Genomic DNA, 20542 nt, shown 5'->3' with positions numbered 1-20542 from the left:
TGTGTAAGAATAGTGCCTTTTGCATTGGTCTTGGAGAGATGTTGTAAGTTTTTCATATTTGAAACCACATCATATGTCATGCTGACCCAGTTACTGTGCTTCCCACCCTGGAGTGTGGCAGGAATAGTGTAAGATCAAGTGAATACTCTAAATATTCCCTGTGTTGCCAGCTTCCACCACTACCACTTTCTTTTATAGATTTAATGAAGTCGAAACCTATTTAGTTCCAATGATCCACAAGTGGCAGTTCACACTATCAGCTTGACCTTTATGCTAAGTACCTTTTTAATAAAGTCAAGGAAATGGGTTTTCCAATAAGAATTACTTTTGTATTTATGTGTGCGTCTTTAAGTGCCCATTAGAAAGATAGAGACACTATAGTGAAATAATGGTTGCTTAAAATAAGATGGGGAGGAAGAAAAGGTTTGAGAATAAAATGTGTCTTCTTTTGGGGCAGGGCGCTGACAGACAGGCGGAAATATGGAGAGATTTAACACATTAAAAAGGGCCAAAGGAAGATGGTATTAATCAGAGCTCGCTGCTAATTAGACATTTACTCATTACACCAAAACAGAGAGAGGGCAGGAGCGGTTAAGGAGGAGCTGTGTGGGTAAAATGAACAGCGATATGAAGAATTTACACAATAGTGTCTGTGAGGAAAAATTTGCAGTTTAGGAGGAATGATGCAGCATTGAAAGTATGGGTCAGAGGTCTGCAACCTTTAACAGCAAAAGAGCCTCATCGGCCCATTTCAAACCAAATGAAAGCAGAAAGACCCATGTTTTTTTTTACAATTAACGAGACAAAGTCATTACAAATTAATTTAAAAGAAGCATGTCAACTGTTTGCTGCTATTAATACATTATAAAGTATTATTTTTTCCAATTGTGTGCATGCTCAGATGAATAGTAAAAATACATAAATAAATACAAATAATTTGAATACTCTTTGGTATGCCACAAACACTGTTAAATACAAACTCACTAAAAAAAGAGATACCCAAAAAATCTTTTCCTAAACTTTTTTTTTTTTTCTCAATCAAAGTGCAAAGAGGCGCATTGGAGGCTTTAAAGAGAGTGGTTGCAGACCCCTGGTATGGGTGGAATATGCATTTAAATGGTTTTGAAATTCTATTCCTTTCTAAGTATGTAGATTCAGATACCAAGAAAATGGCACAATACTTAAATTTTGATGCCACAATGAGAACTAAACACAATTTTTATACAATTGAATGCAATCTTCAACACAAAATAACAGTAGTTTCTTTAATATTACCATATGTTCAAATACCCTCATAAAAGCACACAGGAAAGGCCTAAAGTTGTTCTGTTTTCTGTTGGTTTTTCAGTACTGATACTAGTTTTAGCATCAATGAATATCTGTGTATAGATTTTTTGACAATCCTTGTATGTACGTTACCCTGTTAGTGAAGTCAGACGATCAATACTTTTACTTATAAGAGCACTTGTAATGCTGAAAGCCACTGACATGCCATATATACCAGAAAGTAAGTACAGAATCTCATCAGAACCATTCACACAGGAGCTCATATACAGGCGCTATATGTCGAGGTGAATAGTGCTGGGAGCAAAACAATTTCTCAAAAACATCAATTTGAGAAAAGCTATACTGAGAATATTTTCACAGCTTTACTTTGCCATCAAACAGTCTTCTTCAACTGGGAATTGGAGCCCTGAAGCGCTCTTCAAAGCCACCAGACTCTATTGACAAAAACGTCAATTTCACCTGGCAGGAGACTTGAGGTTTATTGCTGCCACAATAGTCTCATTTTTTGTCACTGTGTTGCTTTGGTGTTTTAACACATAATTCCTAGTCCAAGCAAAAGAAAAATATGGAGCTAAAACTTGTGTTGGCAGTTGGCTAACACTTTCACTTTTATTTAGTGTCTGGTGCTTTTGAAAACGGGTTGGGTTTGATGTGTCTACTCTTTCCTGAAATAAAATATAAGGAAATGTAACTTTTCAATTTTCTGAGCAGACCCACAGGTTTTATTGGTACAACACTCTTTTTGTAAATCATTTTATACAGTATTTTTGCTCACAGCTGGGTGTTCACTGTCTGTGATAGTTCAGTAATCCGCACCACACCAATGGCCCAGTTTCCTCCTACAGTTTGAACTCTCCCTATAAAACGATATATGACGACTCACATGTGACTGATGCACTCTGTGAACTAATAACATATATATTTGATGCATTTTATCCATATACAGCCTGATGATTTAAGAATTCCCTTATTGTATGACTTTTTTTCATTTTTAGTTAAAGTTACAGCCAGACCTGGTTTAGTTCTACCATATACTCGGGTTAGACCTGCTTTAGTCCTAGTTTGGTCCCAGTACTGGTTTAGTCCTGGTTTGCTTTTCCAGTGATCGTCCTCATCTTCAGTTAGACCTGCTTTAGGCCTTGCTTGGACCTATTTCAGTCCAAATTCAGGTTTATTTTGTAGCTGCTAGTGATGGGACGATATTGAAATTTGATATCACAATGATCATGGCCAAAATAATTGTGATTAACGATAATACCACGATAATTACTAAAGTTGCTGATAAGTGTTCTGGATATGAAGAATTATAATATTAATATTATGAATAAGTTCCATATTTAAACAGTTATAGTATTGTACTTTGTTATAAGAGATCAGGGAGAAGTAGTTTTTTTCTGGACATTCTGGTGATATTATGATGATTCTCTTTGTTAATGATTATCACGATTATATAAAACGATAAACAATATGAATGTTTATTGTTCCATCCCCAGTGCACCAACCTCAACCACTCACTCACACTGATAAAAGTGTCTTGCCCATAGACACAGAAACTTAGTCTTCTTATTCAGGAAGTTACCATAGACACGACATTATTGTACCCAATTCCGCTTGTATGATTTTGCTTAGGGCCGCCAAACTCAACAGCATATAGAAATATACAGACAGAAATATTCTTATGGGTAATAATTATATAATGATTTCATGTTTCACAAATACCAGCATCAACAAAGTCAGTCTGTCTTTTACCACAGTAGTTTCGAGTGTATTTTTCCTTTGGCTCGCAGCATTTCCAGCCCAGTAAGTTTGAAAGTGTGTGTGTGCTTTGGAGCCAGTGTAGTTTGGCTGTGTGTCATTAGCCCAGCTGTCTCTCAGATGATCTATGTGCGTCCTTGCTAAGTGGAGCCGTTAATATGTGCATTATTTACACCAAGGCGAATATCACAGTGAGAGGGTGGGTGGGGTGAGGTTGGGGGAGTGTTGAAGGGGATGGGGGGACAGAACAGGACTTCAGCTGCATTACACCTGCAGTGGTCAGGGCTGCACACGCCTACCATACTGCACGAAGAAACTCAACTGCATAAATATTTTTGTGTTTGATTTTGCTATACTTACTTTCGCTACAATTTCTCAGGGATGTAATACCAATATAAACATCTTCAAATAGAAAACATTAAACAAATTAAACAGGTCAGCCAGAAATAGAACCATCAAATACTCATTACTCAAAAAAAATCCTCAGCTTGCTATACTTGCAATTGGTGATAATTTTGATAAATACAAGTACAACTACAGCAACTACAGCAAAATTACTTACTGTAGCCAAAACAAGGCTAAAACAGCATTGACAAAAACATTTAAAAAGTATATATATATATATATATATATATATATATATATATATATATATATATATATATATATATATATACATATTCAGGTTTTATGTTGGATTCCCCAATGCAATCTATTCCATGTATCCAGGCTGAGTGCTGCCAAAAAGAGGACATACAATTTGCACAATTCCTTGTTTCCATAGAATTCCAGAGCCTTTGCTGATACAGTGGACATAAAATATACAATATTCAGCCCTACAAATCATGATCCTTGCAGCTTCTCCTTTCCCACATCTTCAATCTTCAAACCCTTCCATGCTATGATTAAAATCTAATCAGACTTATCCAGAATCATTAAAATTATAAATGTGTGAAGTATTTTTAGCTCTAGCACTCACCCCCTCCCATTTTCCCCTCATCCCCTCCTTCCCTCTTCCCTCACCCCTGTCCAACGCCCAGGCTCAGTTATGACATGTGGTTCACATTTAATTAAAACGTGGTGAAAGCTGCTTGGACTGTTGGCCTGGCTCTCATTCTTGTCCAACCTTTTGTTCACAAGTTTAATTCAGAGGCTAATATCGTCCTTTGGCATGTCTCCACAGGACTCCGACTTGGTGCTGACATTTAACCTGTCCATGCACCGTTCCTGGTGGATGGAGAACGGGCCGGGATGCAAGGTGACACCCATCACCCCTCCTCCCTCCTGGGCACCTGAGGACCACCGCTACATCTCTATATCGGGATGTCTGCTGGACTTCCAGTTCATAGAGGTGGCCCATTCCTCACTGCAGATACTACTGGCTGTAAGTAGATTAGTTTTTACTAGTATACATTAATTGAAGGAGCACAATGTAACTTTTTGGGTGGAGGGTCCACAACCTGTTTGACTGAATGGAGATGTTGATGTTGTGCTTGCAATGTTCAACAGTATTGTATTAAACCATCTCGCTTTTTTGTTGCCTTGAAAACATAAGTCTTGACAGAAGTTTTGACTGTTAACGTGCTTGCCTCTCCAAAGATCTGAGCTGTAACTTGGCCTGGTGGCATTATGCTTTTCTCCATGGCTATAGATACGTTCAGTGCTATGTTGTGCAACATTCCAGGCAAAAGCTGGCAGCAAACCGTCCACCAGAACTTTCTGTATTATTACTATGCCATCTTTCTTACATTAAGGGAAATTTGAAAGCATTAATCAGGTGATTATTTATGTGGAACCTGTCGAAAAAATGGCAGATTGCAATTGATCACAGGGAATGCCTTTTTTGTAGAACCCTGATGGTGACTGTGAAAGGACACCCTAAAAATCCTGATACAAAAATGACCAAAAAACATGAATATACATTGCCCCAACACTGCTCACATTGCTCATACGTAGCAGATTTTTCTTTGATACAAAACCTCATATAACCTTGCCTTAATAAAGCTACAAAGACTTATTTCATAATGAACAGTTTCAGGCTTAGTACTTTACTAATGGGTTAGAAGTATTCATTAAGTACTTACTAAGCCTGAATCATTTAAACTATTTGGCCGTTATTAATTAAGCCCATGTTCAGTGTAGTTATTACCACAAGTACCAAGTGTTACCACAACTTGTAAGAATTTCTCAGCTTTCTAGAAAATACCCAAAGAAACAGAACTATGATACTTTCATTCTCATAACTGAGTGTAGTTTTTGTGCATCCATTCCACAACTTTTAAAACTTTTATAGTGACATTTTGAATAATGGCTGCTGCGTCTGTGTAGTTGTAAAAGTGTTTATACAGCATACAGATTGTAAATATAAGACAACCTCCCTGCTGTGTTATGGTGATAAACACACTTTGTCTTTTGTTGGGAGGAAAGTTGTTATTCATCTAAAAATATCTTTTGGAGTCAATATTAGCAGTGAGGACAGCTGTGACTGGGTTTATGATCTTGATTGTCTGTAGGCCCATCTGTTCCTTTCACTTTGGGGGAAGCAAATATTCTGGTCCTCTCCTCCTCCTTCATCTTCTCTCTCAATTATGGACTGGAATGTCATATTTTCTGTTCAAATATATTGTTCGCATTTGTTACATTCAGTTTTTCAATTTTTCATTTTCCATTGTATGCACACATTCAATTCAATTCAAGATACATAGGACAGGAACAATAAAACACTAAGATATCCTGTTTAACTAGTATACCATGGAGAAGAGGTGGGTTTTCAGTCTAGTCTTCAACTGCGCTAAAGACTGAGAGGATTTGACAGGCAAAGGGAGGCTGTTCCATAGTCTGGGCACTGCCACAGAAAAGGCTCTGTCACCTCTGGTCTTGAGCCTGGCTTTGGGCACAGCCAACAGGAGCTGGTCAGCTGACCTCAGGGCTCTGAATAGAGTATAGGGCTGCAGTAACTCCCTCAAATAAAGAGGACCAATAGACTGCAGACATTTAAATACTATCAATAACATTTTGAATTGTACCTGATATGAAATAGGAGACAGTGCAGGATGCACATCACATGTCAGCAGACAAGCTGCAGCATTCTGGACATTCTGTAAACGCTGCAGGGAGCCCACATACAAAGAACTACAATAATCCAGACAGAACGTTACAAATGCGTGGATTGCTTTTTCAAAAATCTGCCTGTGGAAGATAGAGCTTTACTTTAGCAAGAAGACTCAACTGGAAGTATTGTCCAACCCACCAGCTATACACAGACAATGTGAGAGAATTCATTTTTACTCTGTTTCCAATTGATTGTAAGAGTATACACGAAGGCGTTCACTTTGGCAGCTGTATAGGGCACAGGAGTGACTGCACCACATGTTGACCTATCTTTTCATATAATGTTCCTATTTTTCACTAACCTTATGTTGCTAATTACCAGGGCTGTGCAGGTAATTTCATTTAAAAAAGTGATTTAAATCATCCAAATCAATTACAGATATGCTGCAATCAAAAATACAATCAATTAAACTAAATCTGCAATGATGTGTGGGCTTTTTCTACCCTTTAAAACTTCTAAACTTTATATGCTTTCAAAACTTAAAAGTAACAAACATTACTAATTTCTAATGTCAGTACTTTTTCTATGGTAAATTTTGATAGAAGTAATTGTTTTAAGTAATCGTTATTTAAAATATAAGCTAAATGATTATGATTTTTGCCATGATTGAGTAGCTCTACTAATTTGATTTATTTCTTTGCTAACTAATTAAGCTGGTAAGCAGTTGTTGTTAACCCTCATGACCAGTTATATCAATGTATTATGGTATTTATGCCAAAACTCGTTTCCCTTCTACATAGTTAAAATTGCATGTTTAGTTCAGTTTTTTCCTTCCTTCACAGCACAGAAAATAGAGAGTAAACCTTTTGGCTCATAGAGGAGACATAAGCCCTCCAAGTTCTTTCTAGCTACTTAAAGCTATACATCCTCATTAGGTGAATTGTCTGTAAAAGCCTGCTTTAAAACTCTGCTTCTGGCTTCTCCTGTCTCCTTTCATTGCTGCTGAAACGCTTTTCCCTCTTGCCTTGTCTTGTGACCTGAGCCCTCCGTGCTTCCTCCTCTCGACACTGTCAAACTGTGATAATTAGCTGGATCAGAAGAGACAGGAGAGGAGGATATACACAGCCCGAATGAGGGAGGTCTGTCACTTTCATCTCATGGTTGTTTGCTTCTAAACACAAACACTTTTGAATTTAGACTCCACTACAAACCCTTACGCCAGCAGTACTATCAAGTAAGCAACAGCATTTTCTATTCATTTGTACAGCTTAAACCCACAGAGCTGGACATGCAAGAGAAGTAGAAAAATGTGTTGCTACTTGTAATATGTCTAGTGCACTATTGAAGTAAATATATGTTGTATATTTCTGTAGCACGTCCCAGAGATATATGTGGGTTGTTGATACTCATATTCGCTTTTTCAATTTATAAACAGAATGGATGGACATGTAGAGCTGCATATTGAGTACTGTTAACGCACAAACTGACAGCTCACAATTTTATTTACTTGACTGCCTTTTTGACAAAGTATCTGAGTTGATTTCCTGTAGTAATTTGGCAAGTTAGAGCAATCTCTTTTGTAAAGTGTAATTTATATGGACAGTTTACTACATATGTCCCATACCAATTCAAAGTCAGACTTATAATGCCTGACTCATATTATTTAACTCCTATGATCCATGGAAATATGTAGACAGGAAAACAATATTCAATGATTTACAGTATTAAAAGTACCTTAACAAAGATAACATGCCATAACTAACTACTGATGGTATAACTTTAACTAGTTTAGATTTGCGAAAACCAAAATATTCCAAATGTTTGGCTACTGTTTACTTTCCCAGTCTAAGTGTTTTTCAGGCAACCTAACTTTAGTTCCCAAAACATGCATTTAGTGTGACTCCTGCTGCTTAAAATTGTGTGAAATATTCATGGAACTAACTGTTAACTTTTGGGGTTTTGTATTCTGTATCTCCCTCTCTCCCTGTCTTCTCCCTCTCTCTCTCTGTCCTCACTGTTTTCAGGTGTCTCTCCATCAGTCGATACTGGTCCTTAAAGTGTGGCTGAGTGCCATTTTGACAAAGTAATTAGAGTTGATTTCCTTTTGTAGCTTGGCAAGTGTAATTTATATGGATTTAAGTTTATTAAGTGCATTCTATACCAATGCAAAATCAGACTTATAACTTGTATTATTTAGCCTGTTTTAACACCTATGAACTAAAACATGTGTAAACAGGGAAAAAAATAATTAACTGATTGAAGAAAGTAATAATACCTCACCAAGATAATATGCTATAACTATTTACTGACTGGTAAACATTTAATTACTTTATTTTTACCAAAAACAAAAGATTCCGAATTTTGAGCTACTGTTTCCTTCCTCCAATTTAAGTGTTTTGCAGACAACCTAACTTTAGTTCTCAAAACATGCAGTTAGTATCGCTCCTGCTGCCTGCTGCTTAAAACTGTGAAACACCACTGGGAAGAAATATTAACCATGCTAACTGTAACTTTTGGGTTTTGGGTTTTGTATTCCGCATCCCTCTCCCTCTCTTTCTCTCTCACTTTCTCTATGTCCTCACTGTTTTCGGGTGTCTCTCCGTCAATCGATACTGGTACTTATAGTGTGGCTGAGTGCCAAGCCAGTGCGCAGCTGTAGCACTGTCTGACTGTAATTGGTGTGTGGAAACAGTGTCACGCTTCATGAGCACACACTCCACAATGTGACTATGGCCCGGGCCGGCGCGCTCGGGCTGCTAGCTGCTGGCTGCTCTTCTATAATTGGTGGAAACGCTGTCAGGGTCCTTAATAATAACATCCATTCAACCAGCAGACCGGGTGACTAAGTAGGCTATGTGGTCGAGGTCGTGCTTGTATTCTTGCGGTTTACCTAGTTAGATGCTACAGTAACAGATTCGTCAAAATATACTCCCATTTTAGATTGGCGGTATATATATATAAGCCGCCTTACATGTCAGCTGCCAAGAGTTGTTTTTCTCCAGTGAATATGAGATGGACTTGTCAAAATAGCTCAGTCAATGTCTGGTTTGTTGGAGGTGTGTTGTAGGGGTCAAGGTACATCTTGTAATATTTTCACAGGATTGCGGCAGGTTTGTCATTTGAATTTTCCAAGTGTTTTCAAAGGGTTAAAGGCCTGTTTATAGCAATGTAGAATAGAATAAAAACTCAACACAAGTGCTATGTTTTTTTCTTTCTGAAAAGACAGTAATGAAAGCACTATTTATATGTGTAGCCAAGAACACAAGGTCAGGTCACAGTCAATGTGTGAATCAGTAATCCAATAGGGAGATGGGTGAGTGTTCATACCTATAGGAGAGTGCATTATACAGAAGGTAATGTATGTACCATGATGAATGTAAAAAGAGGTGTCCAGTAAGACCTTCATGAAATATGCTTAAGGTTAAAATATACTTTATTGTCCCTGTAGGGAAATTAGTCCTCTGCATTTGACCCATCCTTCACTGTGGCTGGGACAATCTGTCAGGAGCAGTGGGAGACTTTCCTGACCAGCCAGACCCTCCTACGCTCTATTTGAATGCAGAAGAGTCTGGAATAAGAAAGTTACATAGTCTAAATGTAGAAGTGGACTGAGGGAGTGTGACATCATAGCGTTTGGTGGCAATCAAAAGAAGCCAATTGAGCCTAGCAGTTATAGTGGCTAATCTGCAGCTAAGTCCCATATTTAGAAATCTGTGAAGCTGAAGGTACTTGCCCATTCGTACCTAGCAATGAGCCATGAAAGATGTCAATCAAACCTGTTATTAATGTTCATACCTTGATTTATGGAAAAAATAGTAAAATAAAACACCAGGATCATGTAGAGCAGGTTAAAAGAAACATTTTAAAGCCAGAATGACAAGCCTGACAGCAGCAGTTACAGAGAGAGGGACGAAGATTTTTCAATAGAAGTCAATTGGCACTAGACCTCAAAAGAAGCACTTTGCTCCCTGCTCACTTCCTACTTGCAGCAGCTAGAGGGCTAGCAATGTCCATCTATACATTGTGTAAGTGTGACAAACTACTGTCCTGCTAATTTGATCTAATGTGTTGCTGTGGAATACATCCCCACCCAAATATTACCATATCATTCAGAATAAAATGTATAACTTTTTTTTACCTCAAATATTTGAGAGTTTAGTGCTTTGTTTATTGATTTGGCAGAATTTTGTGCTGTTGTGCCTCTGTGATATTTAGTTTTTTCTTCCTTTTTTACTTATAAGCCACCATGTTTGTGCATTTCTCTGATTGGTTAATCTGCTTATCAATCACTCCAAATGGAAATTGGGGACATTGGATATGGTTGTAGACCAAAGATCAAAGCTTGTGGTTTTGGCAATAGGGAGACTAAATTGCAGCATCTAGGGACCTTCCCCTGATCTTGAGCTAGGCTTTGTCAGTACATAGCTGGAGGATTAGCCTATGACCATGTTTATCGGTTGATAGGTATAACTGGAGCACCCGGAGGAAACCCACCCACACATAAGGCCCTACCCAGCTCAGGACCTTCTTGCTGTGAGGTGAAAGTGCTAGCCGCTCACTCTTCCACTTACTTACAGATGCGCCCTGTTTAGTATAACCATTGATACAAATTGCTTAATTGCTATGGATTGAGAGACTAAAATATTGAAAAATGTGATTGATTGAAATTCTGTAAATTGATTCTGAAAGAGAAAAACAACAAGTTTCCTTTTGTGTTCAGCCTTGCCTAGTGAATAATAACCTATTCTTTTCATGGACTCAGCTGGGTCTGTATATAAACAACAATATGTCCCTTCTGGGCTACCATAGGCGGAAATGAAATATGATTGGGGTAAACTAAGTAGATGATTGATTTATTATAACATAAAAACGGAGGCAGGAGACAGGAAGACGAAGTGAGAAGAAAAGTGCATGAAATTGTGATAAAAAGCCAGCACAAACGTCTCCGTGACACGTTGCTTGGGCACATTATAAAGATCTGAGCAGCCGCAGAACAGACGGTTTCTCTTGGGAGCCGAGAAAGAGAGAGAGAGAGAGGTTTCTGTGTGGGCTAGCATCTTCCCCTGCTGCCAGACTGTGCGAAATACAAGCTCCTCCAATCATATACGCTCTCCTCTACCCTGCCCCCTAATAGTCCTGCCATGCAACAAATCTCATCTTCAAAAGGTCCCGATATAACTTGGGAGATACAGAGTCCTGCTGGTGATAGCCTGCGGTGCCGTCTGGAAAATAATACAAGTGATTAGCATAAGCAGAATGGAGGAAGGAATTAATCAATGGCATTACTTAACTGTTGTTTTTAGTCAGAACACTCCTCACAAAGTATGGCTGAACCAGCCTTTTATCACAAGGGGAAATGAGCTTTAACCATGCTTGTCTTCATGTCACAGTTAGTACCAAGCAGCTGTCAAACTCAAATCAAGGAGTTGTGTAATGTAGACTACTGAGTAAACAGAGAAGAACATCTAAATATTTCTGACATCATTATCTATGTATATGTAATATATTTGGGTCCCCTCAAAAGAAACATTTAACACAATAGTGTAGAATTAACTTACATTTTGATCAATGCACTGAGTATGAATTACAATAATCTTGTACTTTTTGTGGCTTGTTTTTCTAATCAATTGAAAACATTTTAGAATGTACAACTTTTACTTGAAAAGTACATTATTTCTATGCCTGGAAATAATACACCATAAGGTAACACTCCATAGACCAAGCTTCAGTCTAAAAAGATGTGACCCTGGTCACAGTAAGAATGTATTTTTAAGCAATAAAACATCTATAATTGAATAAATTAAATGCCGTGTGAATCATTCCAGGCAAAGCAACAACATCTCCATAGAAACAAGATGATGCTCCACACCACAGTAGTTAAATTGAGCAATTATGGTGGGTTATAGGGGTTATATATGAGTAACAAGAAGAACTCTAATACAGCAACCAAGTTTACATTTGATATAGAAAAGGCTGAGGTGACATAAGGCTCGGACATACAAAGATTCTAAAATGAATTAGTGCTCATATTTGATGTAGTATTATCGAGATTATTGATTCAAGCTCTGGCTAAATATATTAATCTCTTTTGATTTGCATAGCAATTTAGAACTGTTTGTTTAGGATACCATCACGAACTCATCTGCATAGCCATAATTACATGTATTCAGTAACCTCTCCATACTCAAAGTGCTCTTAACGGTGTGGACATAGAGCTATCATTGCAAAACCTTTAGGGAAATAATGGTCTCAGTGTCAGCTCTCTCTACTCCCTCTCTCTCGTTCTCTCTCTTTCTGTTAGCTCTCCTCTCCCTCTCTCTCCCTTCTTCTCTCTCTCTCTCTCTCTCTCTCTCTTTATTTCTCTGTCTCCCTCCTGCCCCCTCTCTCTTTCGTTTGGCCTCTCCTTGCTCCCTGGCAGAGGGCAAGCTTCGCTGGTTGGTAGGAGTGTGACCTATAAAAGCAGTTGCGTGGGCGTCTGTCCTTGCTCTAAGTAAAGGTCTTCTCCCCTGTGTCCCGCCCGGAGAGATGGGCCGAAGCCATGCAGAACAAACCGGTTTTCCTTATTGAACTCCAGCTGTTTGACATTCCGCTAATTTCTCCCCGAGCTATTTCTGAAATGCCGCAGTGGTTCAGGTGTTTCTGGGTAGAGGAGTGTTCATTGTTTTTGAATGGCTGAAATTAATGAGCCAGTTTATGCATTTTAAGTTTTGTGTTATTAGCCTTTTATGTTTGAGGAATGTGTTTAATGCATTTGTCTAGGTCACGCAAAAATGAGTGAAATTATGCTTTCATTTTATTTATGTTGCCCTGTGGTCTTATACTAGTTCTGAGAAAGCTCAAGATCATTCTAAAACAGCCCTTTATCTGTGTGTATATATATATATATATATAATATTTTATTTATTTATTTATATTGCTACTTTTTCAAATGAGTATCTAGTTACAAATTATGAGTCTCACAGAATGGCGGAGGGTGGAGGATTTGAACTGGCAACCTTGTGGTTATACGACAACTGTTTGCAAAATTTGCAAAATACTTCAGAACAGTACAATATAAACAAAATAAGTCATTATTTCTCATCAACTCAGTTTGTAAAGCCTATGGCTGCGTCTAGGCTGAGTTTGATTGTACTAGTCTTGGTTTCGTCCAGTTTTCATTACAGTGACTGTGAATATTTTTTAAAGTATTTGCTCATACCTTAACAATTCCTCTATGTTCAGACAACATGCAAAACTACATAAATTCCTAACCCTCATATTGTGTGTCTTACTTTGGAGGCCCCTAAAAATGATCTTTGCCTTTGTCATAGTCCCTCAATTATTACATTTCATCCTGTACTTAATTATAGTGGGCACTGACCTCATCTGACTGAATTACACTGATACTTTAATCACTCTTTGATTTAAACAGCTCATGCTAAAACACTGGACATGGGAGCTGTAACCCTGCTTTAAAAGTCACTTTTAAACTTGAGTTGGGAGAGTGCATTTTGCCTCCGAGCCAAATTCCTGCAGCAGGTTGCTTGGTGGAGCACTTTTGTGTCATTATCATAGCAAACATTTGATGGGAACGTTCTGTCCGTGCACTAGAGCGAAATAACGGCCAGAACTAATGTGCAAAGGCAGAACACGGGCAGCAAACAGAATGCATTTTAGTTTTGCCCCATATCAATGTTCATAGCGTTGGATAATGTCACCGGACTCACCAATGCAGAACTAACAGTCACTGTGTTTACCATGGCAACAGGCACCTGCAGAATATTGTGGAAATGATTGTTTTCAGGCATTTGGGATTGTTCTGTGCAGCCATGTGGAGCAGGAAAGTGACACGTCGTCTGAAGTACAGGTGGGAGATAAACCAAAAAATGAATAATACTGCAAAAGTTGGTTTGAAGATATACAAAGTTAGAGCCACTTTTTATTTTAGATATTAATATCTTGTGTTGTGCCTTATTAGCAGAGTAATAAGGTTATGCAGAATACCAGACGCTGATAAGGCCAAGTAAATACTAATTAACACCAAATTAACCACTTACAAGTATGCAAATTACCAGCTTGTTGAGTGATGTGCATCATAAAATATAGAGAATACTGAATATATTGAGTACATAGTCTCTAATAAGATCTATTTGAAAAACTGCTTAAAAGTAAGAAGGGAAACTTGCAGTAATCTTCCAAACAAGGGTAGAAAGTGATATTTCTGAAATTTTGTGGTTCATTCACTGTTCATTCACAGTTGATGTGATTACTGAGATGTTTGAACCTTAACCATGGCCTTAATACAGTCCATTACCTATACTCCTCATTCTTTCGAAAATCTTGTTACCATAACAATTGACAATCAAAAATAGAATCTTCTTCTGTCTTCTCTGCCTTTTGAATGGGCAAAAGTCCTGAAGATGTCACCTTGAAACTGAGCTAAAACCCACAAATCAGAGCCAAAGTACTCTGAGTGAGTGACAGCAGCAAGCTTGAATTAAGCCAATACAAAGCTACTGAACACAGTAACCATGATAAAAATGTAAATTGTTAGTTAAGACAGCAATTTACATAGTAATTATTTTCATATCCCCCACTCTGTGTAGTTGTAGTAGAAATAATTTGTTGTTGTAGTAGTTCATATAGTGTCAGTAACAATAGCAGCAAACCACCTTTTTTACTTTTACTGAAATATTGGCAGTTTTAATGTAGTTGAAAGTTACCTGAAGTAATTAGTCTGTAACTTGCATTGTAGATACTTTTACTTCCAGATATTGAGCTGTTCCAAACCTTCTCTCACCACGATGCACAAAACCCCATCCAAATCCCTCCTTGTCTCATTGCGCTCCGTGTCAGCCAGGTGAAATGTCCGTGTTGTACCAGTTATTGGTTGTCAGGACGATCACAGGATGGCGCTGCTCCGACCTCCATCTCACTCGCGTCCAACCATTTCCATTCCCGCTCATCAAATACAGCGTCCTGCCTTCTCCGCCAGTAACTAGGTAACTCTAATCCTCTGCCAAAATGAAAAGAGAAGCCTTGTCTCTCCTCCCCACACCGCCATTGGATCAGGGTAATTCGATTCAGGCAAACGGCGGCCGCACAAAGAACAGAGGAGCAGATAGGAACTTGGTCATTATTTCTCTAGAGTGCACAAACTCTGCAACTGTCTCCTCAGCGATGTCATCTTCAATTATTCATGGGGTCATTAAAAATAGTTCCAAGTGCCTGCAGCTCATTTGTGCAAGTTAATTCCTCAATGACCTTTGACATTTTACACACTATTACATTTCGCCGTGCTGCAGACTAAGATTCAGAACGTTACATTAATTGGACATAATTCACATTCACGTCTCATTTTGGTGCCATCGAAGGTTTAACATATGTTGTAATAAATCCCCATGTTCTACTTCTCTGGTTGGAATGGCAGAAACTTGAATTTGGACTAACAAAAGTGCAAGTTCTGGAAGTAGTTCTCAATGACAGTGTTTATTATGTTCAATTTATCCTGTGTACGAACATTTTACAAAAACACCTAAAGTCTTAAAGTGCATATGGGTTAGACTACATACTTCACTAAAAATGTATATTTTTCATTAAGTTTTTTCTCCAGCTTGAATATTTTGGTGAAGTTTATCATTTTACTTCCTGGTTGCACATCTGCCATCTGTTGGTGTATACACAAACAGCTCAGATAAATGATGACTTGTTTTCCATGCAAATTTAAAATAGCTTAGACCTTTAAGACCGTATATATATCTAAATTGAGTGATTTTGTTGTCTTGGAAATAATATATTTATTTTCTCTCTATAGAGATCTAGACTGGTAGTGGAGAGGAAACGGAGAGGCTGGGGTGACTGATGGCCCTGCTGCTGTGGTGAAGATGGGTCAAGGAGGGTGGCTTAACTTAAACTGCAGAAAGAGGATTAAAAATATAACCCAAAAGGCCTGTGTGTCTGTTAAGTTTCCATTTAGTTGTGGTCATTTAACTTGTAGTAGTAGCATTCATTTTACAAGCTAAATGAATGAAACATCTAAACGTAAACAGAAGGTTGTGCATACTGTGGTTTGCTCCTATTAGCAGATATAATCCGAGTATTGTAAACAGGATATTATGTTTACATACTCTGACGTCTGATCTGAACGTGAACAGGATATTGATATGCGGTCCGCTCTGATGCAAGGCTGATCTGGAGAGAGGCCCTGTGCACCGTGTCTGTGTTGGTACAAAACTCATCCTCAGTCGTTTTCTGAGGCAATGAGCCCTCACAAGACAAAGAGCTGTGCCTGCTGCTGCCTTTAGTGAAAGTCAAAGGAAACTCTCTCTGGTAGCACCACAACAAACAAATCCCGAATCTGTTCTGGCTGTTGTTTGTAGTTTAGATATATCAGAGCAATGCTTTTTGTATGTAATGGTCAAGTTGTTTATGTTGTCATTGGATGTTTTGGCTCTCAAGATGATTTTCCAGTCTGGAGGCTCTGACGATATACTTTTTGAATGTAACTTTTTTCCGGCAGAGAGTCGGCCACCTGCTTGTCTTGTTGAAGATGCTATTGCTTTCCCTTGAATGTCTCTCAGTAGGTCATTATATGTATCTATCTCCATGGGGACAGGCAGGTGAAGTTGTCAGGGAGAGTTACGGATACAGGCGACTGACCCACAGGTTGGCGATGCGATTCCAGCTCCCACGGATGAATGCTGTCATTGTGTCCTTGGGCAAGACACTTAACCCGCTTTGCCCCTAGTGTCTACGTACACTGCCGTATGAATGTCTGTGGTTCCTTGATGTAAAGCGCTTTGAGTGCCTTGAAGGTGGAAAAAAACGCCATATAAAAATGTGACCATACTTAAAGACGCCCCCACTCACAGTCAGATGTCAGACATGTTTTTGCTATTTCCTGCAATTAAAAAACGCCAGTAACTGAATAGATAAATTTAATGACATATTGAGGACATTCCAGCCAAAGCACTAACATCTCTACGAAGACAAACCCCTTTAAGACTAACAAAAAGTCAACTAATGAATGCCATGCACCAACCAACCATCTTTTTTCATTCAATTTAGCTGAAGTCTGTGTCTTCGGTCACAATAGTTGACATTTCCAATTTCTTCTGACACTCAGCTGAATGATTTGAACAGTATTGTTACAACTATGCATTTTGTTGCCATCTCAAAAATTGATGGAGAAGGTGTACCATGCTCCAAATCACCAACATACAAGCAACAAATCTTCATTTTAAAAGTGTTTCTCTAAACTGACACTACGTCCGGTACTAGCTGTACTTTGTTGAGACTATTATTGCTACATAAAGCCTAGTGCGTTATCCAAATTGATTTCCCCATTGCCGTTTATCCTTACAACACCAGCTGCATTGTCTAGCATTTGGCTCAACTTGAAATAAAAAAAATCATTGCTCCACTGAGAAATGCACTATATTTTTATGACTCATTTAGTGACAGGGCTGCGAAGGGAGACGAATTGAAGATAAGGATGCAAAGAGTGGAGAGGATGGAATGAGGAAGCAGGACAGGGAGTAGGGAAGGGATGAGGGGTAGGAAAGGAAACAAGGGACTTAGGGAGCTGCACATTATTTAGACTAAATGGGGTCAGGACCTTGAGATATCCACTGAATGGTAAATGCATTGGCTCATGTTTGCAGCTGTTCGAGGCATGTATATGTCCTCATTATAAGTCTATGGTGGCACGTGGCTTATAGGTTGAATACGGGTTAATGTAACTTTCCTCTTGGTAAATTGCTGTTTATGTATACATGCATTCAGGTGGTAATTGTGTCTGTACATATTGTAGACACAGTTGCTACACAGCCAACTATCAGTGAATTCCAGAGAGATGGGAATTTGGTATTGTTGCCATAGCAATTAACAATTTAAAGGTCCTTTATTACCCAAAATTGACTCTTATGAGCCTTTAGCCATCTTAGAGAGTTATATAATCTAAAACATACCTGTAGTTGTGTTTTGTTTCATTTACACATGTTAGAGTAATCCTGCATTATTAGTTTGTCTACATCTCCAAAGTTTAAAATGCTCTGTTCCACCTTGTGATGTCATTAAGCTGTAGTTTTCAAGTTAACAGTTTCTTTTACCTTTAGTTCAGTAGAGATTGGCAATTCCAGAGCTGAAATCATCCAAATGATTCTACTGAAGCTTAAAAACACAGTGGAGCACTTACTGTACTACCACATGACATCACAAAGTGGAACAGAGTGTTTTCAGTAAAAAAAATAAAAAAAAATAAATAAATAAATAAAACTCAGAGTTAAATATTCAGAGTTTGTGTGTTAGAACACAACACAACTCTGGGTATGTTTGTGATGAGTAAACAACATTAACAAACTTAGATCAGAAAATAATATTAACCCAGTGCAGTATTGTCCCTTTTAAAAACATGTTTTTGAATGATAAAAAGTACTTAAAATGGCATCCTTAAAAAGAAGCTGAATCCCATTAATACCATGTTTGGCTGTATTTTGATTGATAATGTGATCCAAAATATAATTATTTACAGTTTTAAATCTGACATCCGACTACTAGTGTTGGGACAATATAGACAAATACAAATACTGTACCAAATTTCATTCCAAAATTCCATAAGCTTAAGGATATACTTAATTGTTAAGATATTTATTCCTTGTATAGTTCCCATCCTTCAGTGACCCGCTGGTTAATGTGAAAACCCAGTGGAACAAGATAACTGTAAAGAAATAAGCCTACATTTTGTACTTGTGCATACACTTATCAGAAAACAATAGAGTTGGCAAAACAAAACTTGGTTTCTTAAGTGAATGAAAACTTATCTCTAAAGCTGAAGAAATACAAAGAAATAGTAAAAAGGATTTCTCTGTTTGAGGATTAATGATAAATCCCTTATTGCACCTCTAAAACCATTCCTCACACACTTTTTCTTTCTTGTTTCAACATTTATATTTATCTTGTGTCATTCTATTACTGCCAGATAATAAGGTCACTAAAACAGTGACCTTATGTTGACAGTGTCTTCCTGCTCCCATGTGTCGCCTTGGAAACGGGCAGCCAATGGGAGCATGGATAAGAGAAAAAGGTGCACTTCTGGCCTTTACTGCTACATCACTGTCTAAACACTGCACAATATCAATATATTGTTTTATCCAGAAAATCCCAAAGCTATACAAGCGTTCTGTTAGGTCAGTGGTTGTCAACAAATAGACCAAAAAGATGTTTCATTTTCCAATAGTTTTAGAGTTAGTATCTTTGGAAAACTGACTTGATTTTGAAAGCAGTGTTTAATACATGTTGTGGCAAAGAAGAATTTTCAGTTACAATTTTTTGCCTTACAATATTGCAACATGTTATTTTCAGTTGTAATGACTTAAGTTGAGTTGCAATCCACACACTGTGAAACCCTGTGAAAAGTGATACTGATGTTAAAGACAAATCTGAACTATGTGGCGTGACATTGTAATATAAAAGCTATAGTCGCTTCTGCAAATTCAATTTTCAGCGATCGCTATCTTGCTTTACTCACCGCACAATAAGGCGGACATGGAGGTGACATATTTTTATTTGAGTTATGAGCCTCAGGGTTATGTACTAAACCGGAGTTAATGCAGCCTAACCTTGCTCTTGTCATTGAAGATGCCAACAATGTCAGATTTGTTTTTTTGTGTGCTGTACATGAATGCTAACGTCTGTGTCGTACTAACTTAAAAATGTTAGATGGAACAATACTTTGGGGGCCGTGGGTACTTTTTCTTTGTACTACTAGGAGAATTTGGTTTATTTTTCTGTATTATGATGACATTTGAGCTGTAACGGTTGAACTTCTATGACTCATTCTATAACTAATTTTAATTTATTTTATTTATTTAACCTTTATTTAACCAGGAAGGTCCCATTGAGATTAAAAACCTCTTTTTCAAGGGAGCCCTGGCCAAGCGGCAGCAGCAAATAAAAAAAATACAGTTACATAATTAAAAAGACAAGATAAGTGGAAAAGACAAACTGATTATGAAAAACAAGTGCATGTTATGGAGTCAGCCTCGAGACCTCTCAGTTTGGATTTAAAAGCATTAATTAGTGTTGCACTCAGCTCTTTTTTTTTTTTTTTTTTTTTCACAATTTTGTAGATTAAGAATACTTTTAAGGGATAATTTCGCTTTATTATTTGGTTTCAGTATTAGCTTTTATCGTCTATATTTACTTAAGCAACACACCTAGTGACAGTAAAAGTCCACTCTGGTCTCTGAAAGTTGTAAAATGTCCTTAAAAACTCAACGTGGTGAATAATTAGGATGCTCGGAATGCATAAGTGAGGGATAACTTTGGACCACTGCAAACTGTAAAATAAACTTGTTGTGTATTTCATGTTTTGAAGACTGTAAAAGTCCGGTACAGTGCCTTATATCACCTCTGCTGCCTTCTCTTCTGGTTAGGGCCCTTTCTCCAACTTGATGCATTTACCTCCAA

At 37.9% G+C, this 20542-nt stretch overlaps 1 protein-coding gene across 2 annotated transcripts in view; it reads left to right on the top strand.

Annotated features, from left to right (window-relative positions):
- Positions 1–20542, top strand: part of nkain2 (sodium/potassium transporting ATPase interacting 2) — a 131505-nt gene that overhangs the window by 91917 nt on the left and 19046 nt on the right. For both annotated transcript variants that reach the window (XM_033991332.2, XM_033991331.1), the window contains one exon: positions 4226–4426. In XM_033991332.2, coding sequence (XP_033847223.1) covers positions 4226–4426 — 201 coding nt within the window. The remainder of the gene's footprint in view (positions 1–4225; positions 4427–20542) is intronic.

The sequence above is a fragment of the Periophthalmus magnuspinnatus genome, chromosome 24 (genome assembly GCF_009829125.3).
Source record: "Periophthalmus magnuspinnatus isolate fPerMag1 chromosome 24, fPerMag1.2.pri, whole genome shotgun sequence".
NCBI classification, from domain to species: Eukaryota; Metazoa; Chordata; class Actinopteri; order Gobiiformes; family Gobiidae; genus Periophthalmus; species Periophthalmus magnuspinnatus.
The sequence above is the reverse complement of the archived record's forward strand: the minus strand, read 5'-3'. Positions and strand labels throughout refer to the sequence as shown.